At 39.5% G+C, this 17,749-nt stretch overlaps 1 protein-coding gene across 3 annotated transcripts in view; it reads right to left on the bottom strand.

Moving 5' to 3' along the window:
- LOC149141007 (uncharacterized) overlaps positions 1-17,749 on the bottom strand; it is a 212,690-nt gene that overhangs the window by 154,173 nt on the left and 40,768 nt on the right. For all 3 annotated transcript variants that reach the window (XM_089447093.1, XM_089447095.1, XM_089447094.1), the window contains exon 3: positions 3,164-3,640. In XM_089447093.1, coding sequence (XP_089303219.1) covers positions 3,164-3,640 — 477 coding nt within the window. The remainder of the gene's footprint in view (positions 1-3,163; positions 3,641-17,749) is intronic.

Genomic DNA, 17,749 nt, shown 5'->3' with positions numbered 1-17,749 from the left:
AAGTCGGGATTAATTCGGCAAGGGTCCAAAAGTTGAAAAACTCGTCAAAGTCGGGGTTTTTTGAAAAAGTCGGCAAAATTAAAAAAACACAAAATTATTCATTTTTATTTTATTTTATTTAACATCTAGAGTATCCACAACATCAAATAAATGCATTTCCACATAAACATGTAAAGAAAGCTAATATATAATATGTATATGAAGTCTAATGCTACATCACATATCAAAATAGTGAATCAACTCCTGGATTTTGGGTCCTGTCTGAGTCTCAACTCTCAAGAGTCAAAATATCAACAAAAAATATAATAAATGTATATCATGAGTCATCTAAAAGTCATCAAGTAATCAGTCACTGAGATCCTCTTCCCCTTTTAATTTTTGTTTCCGCTAATTGTATTAAAAAATAAGTCATGCATTTATTCAGTAGATTGTAATCTGCTTGGGTAATAAGGTGTCAGGTGGTAGGTCCAATGAAAATTAACAGTGAGTATCACAGTAGATGTGAAAATTAACGCTTGGTGACTCCAAGCTGCTTATTTTCTGAGAAAACAGTAGATGTCAGATTACTAACCTAGCCTTGGCATCTATTATTTAAAAACTCTTGGAGGTAAAATCCACTTCTGATGCATAACCTTTGCCCACATTTACAGGGAGTTCACCACTAAAGAAGATTCCCTTTCAAAACGTGCTCTCATTGCAGGAAGGATCTTTGTTGTCACAAGATTTCACAGGTACTTTGTTCCTGTCTGAAAAATGGGTTCTTTTTTGAGGCACTGGTTTTGTTTTTCTTGGACAGGTTGTTGCTATTTGATCTTCATGACCTCCTCTCTGTTGTTTCTTCTGGAAGCATTCAACAACTGTAACAATGTTTTTGATGGTGTGGGGTTCTTTCTACAGAAGACTGTTGTATGCCTGTCCTTTTGGTACTTTTGTAATCTTTTGAAGGGGCAGTGGCTGTTAGAGTCTGGATCACTAAAAGCTTGGAGGCTTAGCCAATGTATACTTTGCTTTCTAACTAGAAAATGAAGTATAAAGATTTGTTTTTCCTTGGAAAACAAAAACATATCTTAACCTCAAAACTAATAGATTACAAATGAGACTGCTATGCTCGCAAGAAGTATGACAAACAATACAATGCAATAACTTGAAAATGCATGGATGGAAGCTTCAATTTACAGTTTTTCCACCTTTGTGGCCTCTTTATCCGCGGCCTGGGAAGGGAGGAAGACTTTTTGGGTCAACTCCCGATTAAATCGGGAGTATAAGGAAAAAATCGGGATTTTTTCCTTTGTGAAAAAGTCGCCAAAAAGTCTGGGGATTAAATCGTTTAGTTCAAAAAATCGCGTTTTTAGGATTAAATCGGGATTTTTTCCAGACTTTTTCCACACTGATATATATATATATTTTATATATATATATATATATATATATATATATATGTGTGTGCAATCATAAAGCATAAATGATACATTATAATTTATTACACTTAAACATTAAGATTTAATTTACATCACATTTACTCATGAATGATCACATAATGAAAATAAAAATATCGGAATATGCAAAAGCAACGTTTATTATATATCCAAATCTCAAAATCAGCCTTTATTTATATTAATATATGAGGTTGCAAGTACAATAAAGACTATAAGGCTGCAAGAGAGAGATCCAAATCAGGATTTTCTGCATCCACATCCCATTCTTTAGAAGGACCACTGTTGTATTGGGAGTCTTCTCCTACATAGTCGAACGACCTCAGTGCTCTTGATTAAATAATAAATACACATTTCATACCCTAGTGCCCTACATTATCTTGAGTATTGGGAGTTTCCCCTGCATAGAGGGCTTGATTCTCTTGATTAAATACAAGTTCCATACCTTAGTACATGATAAAATCCAATGGAAACATTACAATCCCCCCAATCCTGAAATCCTGAAAAACAAATAAGTCTGCTGGATTTTGAGTGAGATCTAAAATTCTACTTTCTCCATATGAAATCCAATGAGGGTGAAACCACTCTCAAACATCCTGAGTCATTTCATGGTAATGTTAAAAATTTAAGTAAAAGGATGAAAATGGAAAATAAAGGAGAATATCACTTTTACTTTAAGAATTTAACATTACCATGAACTGCATATGCCTCAAACTTCTTGATGAACTGCATATCAACACTAGGGCAAAAATTCACTTTTATAATTTTAGACACACATCTAGAAGTCACTAACATACCCTAAAAGTAAATTAAAAAACAAATTTAAAAAAACACAAGTTAATGAGGAAACGTGGGTCGTACGGCCCTGAAACGCGTTTCTAGCCGTACTGGCCACATTTCCGTTTCTGGAAACGTGGCAGTACGGCCGAAACGCGTTTCACGGCCGTACCAAACGCGTTTCCATGTTTCGTACCCGTTTCCGTACGGAAACGGACCTCTATGCCACGTTTCCTGCAACATAGAATTTTAAAAGCATTCCCGAAGAATCACTAGTAATAAAAATTATCAGCATTGCAGGCATAACGAGGCAGCATAATTGAATTCTAACTATTAAAGAATTTTCCACACGAAATTTAGTTTCCACAGAAATGTTTGCATAATCTTCAACAGATTCCCAGGTAATCATTACTAATTAATATGTTACTTCTGTATATCTATGAAACATTGAATATTGATTGGATGCATGGACGACAAAATAAATTAATTTCTGCCAAATCTTGAAGGTGTTTCTTCATGTCTAACTATGAATAAACTATAAAATCTCAAAGCTTGAAGGAAGGAATAGTACTAGATGGTGGGTTGTAGTCTTGACATAAAAGATGTGACTTTTATTGCATGTAAACAAGGAATTATTAGAGGCCACATAACTATGAAGAGAACTTATGTAAAAGTACATTTCAATATAAATAAGACAAGAATGTTTAGTTTATTAGTCAATACAAGTTCATGCCAATAGATAAGTAATCATCACCGCATTTTAATATATTTCACAAGGGTGTGCATAAAAATATTAGGAGACACACCAAACAACAAGATCAATGGGTTGAAAGCTCTATCAGAGCTCAAAGAGAGACATTGCTGAAAGATTTATAATGATAATGAGGCCATCACATTGAGGGCAGTAAGTACAAAAGCGAGTAAATATAGAGAAAGGGAATCCGAGATAAAACCTCTCCAAAGCAAAGATTGCTTTCAGATTTTAATTGGCGACGTACTATCAATGCACCAATGTCACGACCTCGTTTCTCAACAGGCTGACCCCTCTCTATTATAGTGACCTTTGCACCAAGCTCTGCAAGCACCAGACTGGCAAATAATCCAGCAGGCCCACTACCTACCACAACAACTTTGTGTTTCTTTAAGTTCAAAGGTCCATTAGATGGATTTACATTCTCCTTGACCCATTTTTTCTCTATAGCTTCAGTAAACATTCCATGAGGACTATCAGGCACCATCGTGCTGCTTGTACCTTTGCAATCATGCAGTAGACTGATTAAATCTGAGGGACAAGCTGGAGAAGATATATATTCTAACTTTCCTGTTTTGGAGCATAGATCTGGTATAAAATCCCACAATCGGGGCTGCAAATTCAAGGCTTCTTTCACATCCATGTCAACTGTATAGACAAATTTTGGTTCCTTAAGGCACTGCACCAATAAAGCAGCAAAATAAGCATGAAAAACGTCAAATTTAAAAGAAAACATGTAAAGAGTATGTGCAGGATATACATCACCTAAAATCTTGCATAAAGAATATCAACATATGAAGTAAGAATAAACAGAAATTTTAAATGTTAGATTACAAAGATATGTTTCTAATTTACTCTAGGCAAAAAACTTAACAAGGGAAAAATGTAACAACTGATTTGCCTCATGACAGAATGTTAACAAGGAAACACTTAATACCACATTGGTGAGATTTAATAGGTGACAATTGGTGTTGTATCATAATTGTATATATAATTTGTAACTCCTGAGTTAGAGAGACATAATCCAAATAATTACTCAATCATTACAACAATCCACCTACCATCCCACTAACCACTCCATTGACTGATTCCATCAATCATCACATTGTAAGAACAAACAGAAATTTTAAATGTTAGATTACAAAGATATGTTTCTAATTTACTCTAGGCAAAAAACTTAACAAGGGAAACATGTAACAACTGATTTGCCTCATGACAGAATGTTAACAAGGAAACACTTAATTACCACATTGGTGAGATTTAATAGGTGACAATTGGTGTCGTATCATAATTGTATATATAATTTGTAACTCCTGAGTTAGAGAGACATAATCCAAATAATTACTCAATCATTACAACAATCCACCTACCATCCCACTAACCACTCCATTGACTGATTCCATCAATCATTGCATTGATTGATCACATTCCATTTCTCTCTTGCATTCTATTTTATTGTACAAGTACTCACATTGTTGTTTGTGTGCACATATCAATTGATATCAAAACCTAAAGAATAGGCCTCTTTAGGGTTCTGCGATTATGGTTTTCTTGGAGCTTCTTCAACCCAGAATACCTTGAGCTCTTAACACAATCTGCACCAAGATCTCAAACAACTTATGCATGGGTGACTACCAAACAGTTCTTAGAGATAACCAACATTTTTTCCTCTTAAATTTGTTCAATTTCTCCTTCATTTGAACAGATTGAAACTGAAAAAAAATGTCAAAATCGAATGAAATTATGCTTTTGTGGGCATCTTTTCAGCATAGCCACATTTTTTTTCTAATTTCCAGTGTAACAATTGCCCAGATAAGCAAAATTATGTTTTTCATATAATGCCCAATCATAACACTTATCCCTCGCAAGACTCCAAAATTATCCATCTTCTGGTTGAACAACGGTGATAGCAAAACAAATTCCTGGCAAACCGACAGAACGACAACTTCAGTTGGTAAAACACAGCCAAAAGTTTGCCAAGCAAATGAACCAACTGGTTAAGCAGCAACAGCAACAAATAATTTCTGATATCAGAAAATCTAGCACCTTAATGCAAAGCGTTGCACAAGGTGCTAAAACAAGTAACATGGAAGTGTTACTACTATCACCTAGACAAGTGTTTGGGCACTTTTGGATGGTCTACAAAAGGAATTTTCTTGCTGTTTTCTACAATTTTCTGCAGATTTTGCAGATTGCAGTGACAAGACAACAAGCTATATTGCACAAAAACCCTTCTAACCAAGGTACCAATCATAGAAATAATTTCAGAATTGGGTGGCATGTTTCTTGCACACTCATTTGATTGCTCACGTGATATATCTTGTTATCTTTGAGCATCTTTTTTTGCTGGTTTAGTATATTTCCTGCACATTTTACACAGTAGGCCAGCAAGGAAACAGTATATAACTTCTCCACTTCAGCCATTAGACCCCATACAAGCCACTGGTCTCGTATTGGTTGGTTGAGGTCATCCAAGGGAAGCCTCCCATAGCCATTTTGGAGCAGTTGGGCTTAAAGAGTGTGGAATCAAACCGAGGTGATAGTGGACTCTTGACCTGTGTGTGTCAGTTTTAGCAGGTTGCAAGGATCTTCAGGAACCCTGCATATAAGAGCAGTAACAAGTCCCATTAGGAAGACAAAGAAAAGTGGCAAGAAAGGCTACAAGAAGAAGAAAGGTACAACTACAAACACAAGAAAGGAGTTGAGGAAGGTGATGTGTTTCTAATGTCATGAGATGGGACATTATGCTAGGCAGTGTCTGTTAAAGAAGAAAGGAAAGGGTATGATACTGGTTGCAGCTAGCACTATAATAGGAGTGGAGGAGCATCACTCTCAATTTGGGACTGCATTTTCCCTAGCTTCTTGCTTGTATTCTAACACTGTCTAGTGTTGGAAGCTTGTGGACAGTGAAGCTTCAAGACATACAACAAATAATAGGTATTTATTCAACAAGATTTGGAAGCAAGAAGGAGGCATGAGTTTGAAGGTTGATGATGGTGCTAACTATCTTGTTAGAGCAGTGTTAGATTCTGTTAAACCTAGCACCCAGTAAATTATTAACCTAGCAGATTGCAAATCTACTAAATAACTTACACAGCTAGGTTCTTAACATTTAGTGGAAGCAAAAATAAAATAACCAATCTCATAAAAACGACACAGATTCTGCCCAATCAGAGTTTTTAATTAATAATGCTCTCGTCCTGGTTATAATGGCCTAATTGAGGAATAACATACAACCCTAGATCAGATCCGGCTGATCAACCCTCCTTGGCTGATCTAGATCTCTTTTTTGTCCTTCCTCGGACCCAAAACTCACTGAGAAGACTCTCTCAATCTTGTGCCGCTATAGTGTGTCTTTCCTATCTCCCTAGCCTTACTTTTATAACTTTACATTGAGCTAAATCCCTAACCCTAATCTCCAAAGTGATTGACAGCTGAGATTGCATCTCCCCTCACTTGAGATCAATGGTTGAGATTAAAACATATTCATTGAAGTAATTTACTTTAATTTCCCTAAGTTTCTTTAGCTCAATAAGCCAACATAATAATGTGTTTTTTCCTAAGTTAGACTTAGGCTAAGTTACATTAGTAATTTCCTCACACTAGAGAAAGTATCTAAGGAGATCTTGAGCGACTTCTACATGCACAGACACTTAGGCCTGTGCAGAAGTACCTACCGAAACTATAGACATCAATGCTCCCTCTCAGAGAGGGTTCTGCCACCTGGAACTATCTTTGATCCTGCGTCCACTATCTTGGTTGCTCCCTCTGAACCGGAAGCTTTCCCTGCCCTCTAGTATGGAAACATCCTCGAAATTTGATTGTCCTTGACCTGGTTCCTAGAAACCTCATGCTCCTGAATATCCTGTAAGGTCATATCATACCAAGAGACCTCCTTGACAGATTGGGAAGAATCTACCAACTGTTGCTCCCCTCTTGAACCTGAAAGTTGACTCCCTTTGAGTTGCTCAAACTTTGGAGCTACATGTTCCCTGTTCTCTATCACTACTATGTTTCATGTCATTGCTCAAATAGGCAGGCACTTTAGCCTATACAGGTTGCTCTCTCTAAGTCCAATGACGTGGCCACCTTCTAAGTTAGATCCCCTGAGTCTGATTAGTGTCTGTCCATCCTAGAACTCTACACCAAACCCCTTCTTCTTGATCATCTAGATTGAGAGAAAACTCCACCTGAGTTCCATCACCCATAGCACGTCCTTCACATCCATCTTGCCTCCTAACTCAAATTGGAATAACATTGTTCCAACCCCTTTAACTGCATGTTTCGTATCAATACCTAACTTCACATCCAATTATGAGTCCCACTCGATCAAGGTGGTGAACTACTCTCATGCTCCTATCATATGTCTTGTGGCTCCGCTATCTAGCAACCATGCACTCACTAGTAATGTGCTCAAGGTAAAGTAGGAAACAACTATGAATTCCATCTCGAACTTCCTAGCAAACTCCTGAGCTTTTGTCAACACAGCTACATCCATCTATGTGCCCTTTCCCCCTTTCTTCCTCTTCGGAGACTATGAAGCATAGTGTCCCATCTTATGATAGGCAAAACACTTAAGCTTAGTCAAGTCCTTCTTCTTCGGTTGTGAGGTGGACTTCTCACTCCTACTAGAACTCTTTCATTTATCTTTTGCAACCAGAGCCACATTCTCGTCATCCAGCTACTTGTTGATTTTACCATTTTAATGTAACCTGATTTCCTCTTGTATGCCTATCAAATGTGGGTAGTTTATCTCAAGCAGAGACTTCTCTAATGAACAGATTCCATGCCTCTGAGAACCCATTCAATGCCACATTTACTACTTCTAAGCCTTCTACCTTTTCTTCCATTGTTACAAATCTAGGTGATTTTCATCATATAACACATCACTGAGTCAAATTTGGTCATTTATGTAGTCTGAAACATATCTTTCAATATCATCTTCCCGTTTATTGTCTTGCTCTAGTATAATCCTACCAATGCTTTGAACATCTCCTTTGTTGTCTTCTTCTTGGTTAAGTGAGGGATCAAATGATCCTTCACGACATCCATAAGTACCCTTTGCGCCTTTATCTCCTTCTTTGCTAGGAGGGCCTTCTCCCAAGGATCTAATAGCTTTGGGATCTCAGTATCAACAATCTTCCAAAGATCGTTTTCCTTTAATACCAAGGTGACCCTATCCTTCCAAGGTAGGAAGTTTAACTCTCTCTCTAATCTATCTTTGTATCGAAGACCCACTATAGCCTTCTTTCCAAATCTCATCAAAGAAAAAAATATATATTTATGCCATCTAGCTACTAGTTGCAACTCGTACTTTGTTTTCCGCAGTTGTGTCGTATCCACGTTGTTGTGTGTTGATGCTACAATCCTACATGACCTATTCACCCACAATGTGGCCTCTCACAACCTATATACCCACAGCTTGATCGATGCTCTACATTGTCTGTCAATTGGCTTCTCGACCTCCCATCCATGTCACATGCTCGACCCAATCCTGCCGCTACAACCTATAATCGTCTACCCAACGATTTTGCACAATCTGTCGGTCACCTTCTGTTTGCCCCACACCGAGCTCAAACTGCATTCCTAATGACTGCAACAGCAATTTATAGCGGCTATGCCTGGCCTTATGCACCCCTCTAGCTAGATTTTTTCCCTGCAGTGACCTTTCTCAACAAACCGATCTACCCTACAGTCTTTGTCAACTGGTATCACCTTCCTCGACACACCCTTGTGTCATCAACCAACCCACAGTATCTCTATTAGTTGTCGATGAATGCTCCCTCTATCCCTCATGCCCAAGCGACCATTGGACTTCCAATGCGTCTACCCATAGCAACCCTCTACGAACTATGCGCTATCTCTTGTCCATGAGCTATGGTTGTGTGACGTGTCTCAACCCTGCTCCGTGGTCCTAGTGACTCTGACTACCTCTGCAGTGGTGTCCCTTGGCTGGCCTGGAGCCCATAAACCGTTGCACTTGACTGGGACCTACAGCGATTCAATGATCAACCAACTCACACCCGTGTTTTTCCTCATCCCTCTCAATAGCCTATTGCAGTGCCCCCTCCTCGACTGTTTGTTTCTATGGCTGTTAAAATTGGCAGTTAGGGCCAAATTCCACCTCATGATAGCTCATTTGATGGAGATGATGATTGCATTAAATTCCTCTTTGCGAGAGGGCCAAAATTGATATAAAAATCATCTCATTTGGACAAGCAGAAGTGTGATTTTGAATTTATGCCCACACATGTGCAAATTTTCAAGGCCGGCCACATCATCATGTAGGCTCAAAAAGCCCAATGGATGTGTCACTTCACCCTCAACGACTTGTATAAATACAAGTGACCTTTCACCTCATTTGGCATCTTCTTCACTCACACATTCTCTCTCCTTCTCTCATTGGTTCGTACTACATTGGGTATTCTTCTCTCTCACACGTGTGGATCAAGAAGGACGAATTTCAAAAGCTGAATTACAAGGTTGAAATTACAGAGTTGATTGCAATTTGACCAGCGTTGACCACCACCTTCTAGGCATAGTTTGACTTTGATCTTTTGGGGATATTTTTGTCTCAGCAGACCGCAACTTTTGGCACAGAAACCGAAGTTTTTTTAGCACTTTGACCGCAGACCAAATTGCAAGTTGACCGCAAATTTCATACAGCGATTCGACCGAGTTTGATTGTTGACTTTATCACTGTTTTGAGTTGACTTTGACCTCCTGATCAGGTCGAGTTTGATTGAGGAAGACCGAGTTGTTTTGAGGACATTCTATTGCTACTTTGACCAGCATTGACTTTCTGGTTAGGGTTGAAGTTTGACTGCAGTTGACTGCAAAAATTGACAGGGTTGTTTTGACTTTGAATTGGGCAAGTCAATTTGACTTTTGTACTCTCTCTCTGCTGAACATTTTGATATAATAATAAGAAGAATTGATCAAAGGGTTTTCCCCATCTTGGGGTTTTTCCCTGACATCTACCAAATCTGGTGTCCTCTTGTCTTGGCTTGTCTTCTGCATATTGTTTTATGTTCTATCTACTTTTACTATCAATGTGATTAATGGTTAATGTGATTGCTACTGGAAATCTAAATTGGAAATTGCTATTGGGCTACTTAAGGAACATTGAAGTAATTGTGCTAAGCATAGAACATACCATTGTTAACTAAATTTAACATGGTATCAGAGCCCAGGTGAAGACAAAGCCCAAGCAAGAGAGAGAAAAGAAATCACTAAGAAAAGAGTTGTTGGACAAGAATATTGGTCTAGCTTCAATGGCGACTACATCATACTTCAAATCCGAGGATAAGCTCAAGGACAAATCCGACTATCATGCATGGAAGATGACTTTGGAAGAGAATGATGCTATGGACTATGTAAAGGGAAGAGTGGTGGAGCCTCCTTCAAATGCACCTGTTGCTGCAAAGACGAAATACAAGAAAGGTGAGGTCAAAGCTAAAAGAATCATTATAGACTCTATTCAAAAGCATTTGGTTGCTTATATTTCTAATTTAGAAACATCTAAGGAGATGTATGATAAGTTGGTTGGGATGTTCAAAGTGAACAATGCAAATCAAATCCTCTTTCTCAAAAACAAGTTGAAGGATATCAAGATGGACAAAGGGGAGTCTATCCAATCCTACTTCATGAGGATTACAAAAATCAAGAATGATCTTCTATCTATTGGAGAAGTTGTTGTTGATAGGGAGCTCACTCTCATTGCTCTTGGAGGTCTCACAAGAGCATGGGATGTGTTTAACACCACTATTCTTAACAATGACAGGATTTCTAGTTTTGATGAATTATTGGTTAGATGCACACAAGAAGAGATGAGGATGATGGAGAGAGACAAGCCTTCAAATGGAAATGAACCTACTACTTTCTTCACTCATGTAAAGAGGAAGAACAATGCAAGTCCAAAGAGACAAGGTCAAGGATTCAAGCAGGGATTCAAAGAAGGAAGAAAAGAAGGTGCTACAATTGCAACATGTTTGGCCACTATGCTAGAGAGTGTCCTCACAAGAATGATACTCCATGGGATGATGACAACAACAACAACAATCACAACAATTTCAAAGGCAATGGTAATCAAAGGAACAAAAGATCAACAATAAAGGAAAGAAGAATTCTCCTACTACTCGATATGGTAATGGTCGTGTGAAAATTCGATGATCCTGAATCCTACTGTAGTAATCGATAATATTTCTTCTATTTGTTAAATTACTTAAACAAATTATTTGCAATTTTCTACGGCAAATATCAAAATACATACACTGCAGCCTTCACAAATAAAATTTTGCGGAAAGTAAATACAAGGAAAATACTAGCACATATATAACCACAGTGACAGTTATTTTTGGACAATTGTCCTCGGAAAAACCCAATGTGGGAAAACCAGTGCAGCAGATGAGGGTTTGTTTTATTAATCTTCAGCGATAATTTTTTTACAAGACAAAATAGAGGAAGAATCAATGAGAGAAATTTACTGGTGAATTTCTCACACTCCACAGCATTTTTCTAACCCCGAAGAGGACCTCCTGCCTCTTTCGTTGGCCTTTCTACATCACCCTCTGCACAATGACTGCGTAGGCCCTGCGTCAACCCTTCTGCGTTGATGATCTGTGTCTCTCCTCTGTGCTGCCCCCTCTAGATTTGTCCTGCACTCTCAAACTATGTTGATGCCCTCTCTCTCCCACCTGCAACTCACTCTCTGACTCGATTTTCTCTTGCCAAACTTCAGCCACTGAGAAAATCGATCTGCTTGAGCAACTGAGTATCTGCCCTGGTCTGTTTTCCATCTACCCATTGACTTCTTATAATCTTTTGTTGGAGGACCAACGGCCAAGATTAAAACATAATCGATGGCTAAGATTAACTAGAAATGAATCCATGTCTTCATCTAGAAGATTCTCACCATGACTTGATTAATACCTTTAATTAACTAGATTCCCTAAGTTTTGGCCTTAGAAACCATAAAATATATATATATATATATATATATATATTCTGATTTTTGGAGAATACATGTATTCTAGCCTCTCCACAAACTTTTGAGGCTAGAACACATCCAATGCTACAAAAATCAACACTCCCTCTTAGCGAGGAATGTTTTCTAGTACTACAACCCACTGAAGCATCACTTTATCTCTGCATCATCTCCTATCACACTGTTGACATCTGGTTGTTGTTTCCCACCAACAACTGCGTAACTTTGATATGTGTTGCATCTGTGTTGTTGTTAACGTCGTTGAATTGTTGTCAACTACTGCATCTCCACTACAACTCCCTCTCAACTATTGCTGCAAAGAATCTATTTAAACGAATTCTCCACCATACCCATATGTTCTCTGAACTAGATGAACTTAGCTCTCCCTAGAGCTTTAGTGAGTATGTCTACTACCTAATCGCATGTGGTGACATACTGCAGTTGAACTGCCCCACGTTGAACACAATCCCTGATGAAATGACATATGATATCAATGTGCTTCAACCTATCATGAAATATTGGATTCTCAGAGAGTTTTATGCAACTTTGATTATCACAGTAAACATTGGTCGCTCCCATTTTCTTCCTGAACAAACTCACCAGCAATTTCCTAAGCCATATGGCTTCGCACGTAGCTGTGCTAGCCACCATATATTTTGCTTCTGTTGAGCTCAGTGCTACTGACTTCTGCTTCTTGCTGCACCAAGAGATCATTCCTGATCCAACGCTGAAGCAGTACCCGGAGGTACTTTTCCTGTCCACTGAGCTACCTGCCCAATCTACATCTGTGAATCCGCTCAACTTGACGTCATCTCCTTGAGTATATTTCAACCCGAGCCTGATTGTTCCCCGCACATGTCTGAGAATGTACCTAGCTGTTGCCCAATGTACCCTTTTCGGTTCCACCATGGACTGACTAAGGGCATTGATAACGAAGCAAATTTCTAGCCTGGTGTTGACCAGATACATGAGTGACCCAATTAGTTGTCTGTACAAGGTGGGGTCGACTTCCCTATCCCCTGAGGCATCTATCTTTTTCCAGTTGGTAATCATGGGTGTTGCCATGGGTCTGCAATCCTGCATTTTGAATCTCTTCAGAATTTCTGTAGCATATCTCCCTTGCCCAAGGAAGATTTCCCCATTCTTCTGCCATACTTCCAACCCCAAAAAATAGTGCATCAGCCCCATATCCTTCATGTCGAATTCTGCTGCAAGGTTCCTTTTGCAGTCCTCTATGAGCCTCGATGATCCTGTCAAAAACATATCATCTACATATAAAACCAGAATGAGAGGCTCATTCTCCACCATCAGATAGTAGAGATTGGGATCTGCATCACTCTTGATGAATCCCAACCGCTGTAAGTAACTGTCAATCCAACCATACCACGCTCTGGGTGCCTACTTGAGCCCATACAAGGCTTTCCTCAATCTGCATAAATGAGTGTGCTTCTCATGAGTTTCGAAGCCTTCAAGCTTCTCTATGCCTCTTCTTCTATCACCCCGTTCAAGAATGTTGTCTTGACGTCCATCTGGTGAATTTCCCATCCCATCTGCATGCTAGGGATATGACAGATTTGATAGAGGTATATCTGACAACTGGGGCGAAGGTCTCCTCATAGTCTATTCTTTTTTTGTGCATACCCCTTTGCCACGAATCTAGCCTTATACTTCTCTACAATGCCATCTGCAGTGTACTTGATCTTGTAGATCCATCTGGAACCCACCACTGATCTATCCTCTGGTCTAGGCACTACCTTCCAAACATCATTTGTCATGATAGAATTGTATTCTTCTACCATGGCATCCACCCACACTTGATGTTGTGTGGCTTCCTGAAAACTAGAGGGTTCTGCAACCTGAGCCACCAAGGCCTGGTATCTATCAGGTTGCATGCGCTGCCTCTTGTCAATTCTAGGAGCTCCGACAAACTCTTCTGCGTCCTTCAAGGTCTAATGCACTTCCCTACAAGTCCTACCACTTGTGGTGGGAGGTTCAATCTGTTCCTCTACCTGTACCTGCAACTTTCTCTGCTGAGAACTTCCGGGATCTCTTGCCCCTGAGGACATGCTGATACTAGTCACTGTACTCGAATCCTGTGACTGTCCCCCTACTTGTTCTACCTACGGTCCTTGCTACTGCTGGACTAAAGGAACATCTGATGACTAATCTCCTGCAAGCATCTCTCGAGATTTTCTTAAAGCTCTGTCCTCCATGAACTTTACATCTCGCCTCACTACAATCTTCCTGCTGCCAAGAACGCAGGTATGCCTTTGAGGTCTTGCTATATCCCACGAGATATCCCTTTTCTGCAATCTGATCCAACTTACTATGCTTCTCATCTGGAATGTGGCAATAGGCCACACTCCCGAATATCCTCAAATGATTTACCTCAGGTTTCTTCCCAGTGAAGACTCCCTCTGGTGTTTTCTTCCCCAATGCTCTGTGAGGTGTCCTGTTTTGAATGTGCATTGTTGTGTTGCATGCTTCTACCCATAAGAATCTAGGCAAATCCTGATCATACAACAAGGCCTTTGTTGCCCCAACTATATTTTTGTTCTTTCGCTCCACTACTCCATTCTGCTGCGGATTGTAGGGAGTTGTCCACTCTCTTTTGATACCTTCCTTTGCACAGAAATTTGTGAAGTCTTTATCTGTGTATTCTCCACCATTATCTGAACGTAGTACCTTGATCTTTTTCCCTATCATGTTTTCTACAAGAGCCTTGAACTCTCGAAACCGATCAAAGACCTCATCCTTGGTCTTTAAGAAGTAGATCTAGGTTTTTCTGGAATGGTCATCAATGAAGGTGACGAAATACTCGCCACCGCTAAGAGCTCTGGTGGACATAGGGCCACAAATATCTGAGTGTATCAATCCCAACACGCCATTGGCTCTGCTGTCACTTCTGGGAAACGTTGCTTTTGCATACTTTCCAAGTACACATCCTCGGCATAGATCATCGTGCTCAGTGCTGAGAGCTGGAACTCCTGTTACAGTCTCTCTGAGCATCCTGAGTGCTCCATGGTGCAAGTGTCCCATCCTCTTGTGCCATAGTTCATTCAGCTCCTTCCTACTGTTGTTATCACTGCCTATCAGTGCCATTGGAGAATCGATCTGCAATCTATATAGCCTATTGCTTCGAGCTCCAATCTGTCTCACCTTCTTCCAGGTAGGATGCTTGACATATACTTTCTTTCCCACAAAGTATACATCGTATCCCTTGTCCTGCAACTGGGACACTGAAATTAGGTTCATACCCAATCCTAGCACATGCAGTACATTCGTGGCGCTAGTACTAGTTCCTGCTTTCGTCTGAAAATCTATGGTGCCTCTCCCTATTGGAGTACACTTAGTTCTGTTGCCCATAGTGATCTGGAAGTCCATTTTCTCCTCTTGATAGCTCGAGAAATATTCCCTTACTCCAGTCATGTGAAGCTCCGCTATCAATATACCAGACACCAGCTGACGCTGATCCTGACAAACATGCAAACTCATCTTCCAATCTGGAAGATAATTCTGAGGCTTCTTGATTATCCATAGTTTTCTGCGTTATTTCCTTCCCAACACTGAATTCGTTGCTCTGCGTGGAAATTGTTGTGCTGCTCCCTCTGCCTCTGACAAATCTCGGTCCGGAAACTTTTATTCTCTATCGACTCACTTAGAGAATTATTTTTCCACAAAAAAATTGCTTACCTAGCAAATGGATTGCACAGCCTCTCTGGGGTTTCAAACTGCTGCCCGGGCAATGCTTTTTGAAATCCTACTTCCTTCTGCAAACAAGCTCTTCCTGCTTTACTAGTGCTCCGATACCATGTGAAAATTCAGTGACCCTGAATCCTACTGCAATAACTGATAATATTTCTTCTATTTGTTAAATTACTTAAACAAATTATTTGCATTTTTCTATGGCAAATATCAAAATACATACATTGCATCCTTCACAAATAAAATTTGCGGAAAGTAAATACAAGGAAAATACTAGCACATATATAACCACAGTGACAGTTATTTTTGGACAATTGTCCCCGGAGAAACCCAATGTGGGAAAACTAGTGCATCAAATGAGGGTTTCTTTTATTAATCTTCAGCAATAATTTGTATACAAGACAAAAGAGAGGAAGAATCACTGAGAGAAATTTACTAGTGAATTTCTCACATTCCACAGTGTTTTTCTGACCCCGAAGAGGACCTCCTGCCTCTTTCGCTAGCCTTTATACGTCACGCTCTGTGCAGTGACTGCGTAGGCCCTGCGTCAACCCTTCTGCGTTGATGATTTGCGTCCCTCCACTATGTTACCCCCTCCAGATTTGTCTTGCACTATCAGACTATGTTGATGCCCTCTCTCTCCCACCTGCAACTCACTCTCTGACTCGATTTTCTCTTGCTAAGCTTCAACCACTGAGAAAATCGATCTGCATGAGCAACTGAGTATCTGCCCTAGTGTGTTTTCCATCTACCCATCAACTTCTTCTTATAATCTTTTTTTGGAGCACCAACGGCCAAGATTAAAACATAATCGATGGCTAAGATTAACTAGAAATCAATCCATGTCTTCATCTAGAAGATTCTCACTATGACTTAATTAATACCCTTTACTTAACCAAAAAAAAAAAAATTAATTAAGTCGTCTCTAGGTGGAATTTCCAAAAAATATTTCTGGGTTTTCGAGAATACATGTATTCTAGCCTCTCCACAAAACTTCGTGGCTAGAACACATCTGATGCTACAAAAATCAACAGGTCGACCTCCCAAAAGGACAAGAAATTCCAAGTATGAGGAAACTAATGTTTTAAGAAAAGTCTTTCGGTAGAAATCACATAAGAGAATTTTTTGGCCGACACGTTTCGAACCAACAAGTGTGGTTCATCATCAGGACTGGATGAAGAGAGGCCCCTTCAACTAGTCTTGCTGATGAACCACACTTGTTGGTTCGAAACGCGTCGACCAAAAATTTCTCTTATGTGATTTCTACCGAAAGACTTTTCCTAATTCATTATGGATCACAGAACCCTGAATTCAGGGCAAAAAAAAAACCTAATGTTGTAGGAAAACAAAAAGAATTTTATCTTATTTCCACCCTCACTACTGCCTCTCCTCCGGATACTTAGGATCATTGGTTGATTCACAGTGGAGCCTCAAGGCACTTCACCGAGTACAAGGAGGCCCTCTCAAAGTTGATTGAAAAGAAGACTAATTTGGAGATCATACTTGGAGACAACGCCACCTATCCTGTGAAAGGGATAGGGACTATCACTCTTCACTTAATTCAAGGTCAAACCCTTTATTTACAAGAAGTATTGTATGTACCCCATTTGAAGAAGAAACTGGTGTCTATTTTTGCAATGGAAGATAAAGGCTTCAAGGTAGCATTCATTGATGGAAAGGTACATATTTGGCAAAAAAAACCCTAAAGATGCATTTACACTTGGATTTAGGGTTGAAGGTCTCTATCAAGTTGGAGGAAGTCCTTTGGGAGCTATGACTTGTGATATTTCTCTTCAATCTGAATTATGGCACCGAAGATTTGCTCACCTTCATCACAAAGCCTTACATGGGGTAAGGAAGATGGTCAGAGGTATGCCCAAGTTCAACATAAATCATGAAGTTGTTTTTCAAGGTTGTATAGTTGGAAAGCTTACAAGGGGACCATTCCCCTCAAGGAAAATCAAACTACCAACATTCTTCAATTGGTCCATTCTGATCTATTTGGTATGATGTTGCTCATAACATCATTAGGAGGATACTTATACTATGTAATTTTTGTGGATGACTTCTCTCGCAAAACATGGATCTATTTCTTGA

Source organism: Pinus tabuliformis, chromosome X (assembly GCF_031772625.1).
Source record: "Pinus tabuliformis cultivar Carrire ecotype Pingquan chromosome X, CPIR1, whole genome shotgun sequence".
Taxonomy (NCBI): domain Eukaryota; kingdom Viridiplantae; phylum Streptophyta; class Pinopsida; order Pinales; family Pinaceae; genus Pinus; species Pinus tabuliformis.
This window is presented reverse-complemented; position numbering and strand designations above follow the sequence as displayed.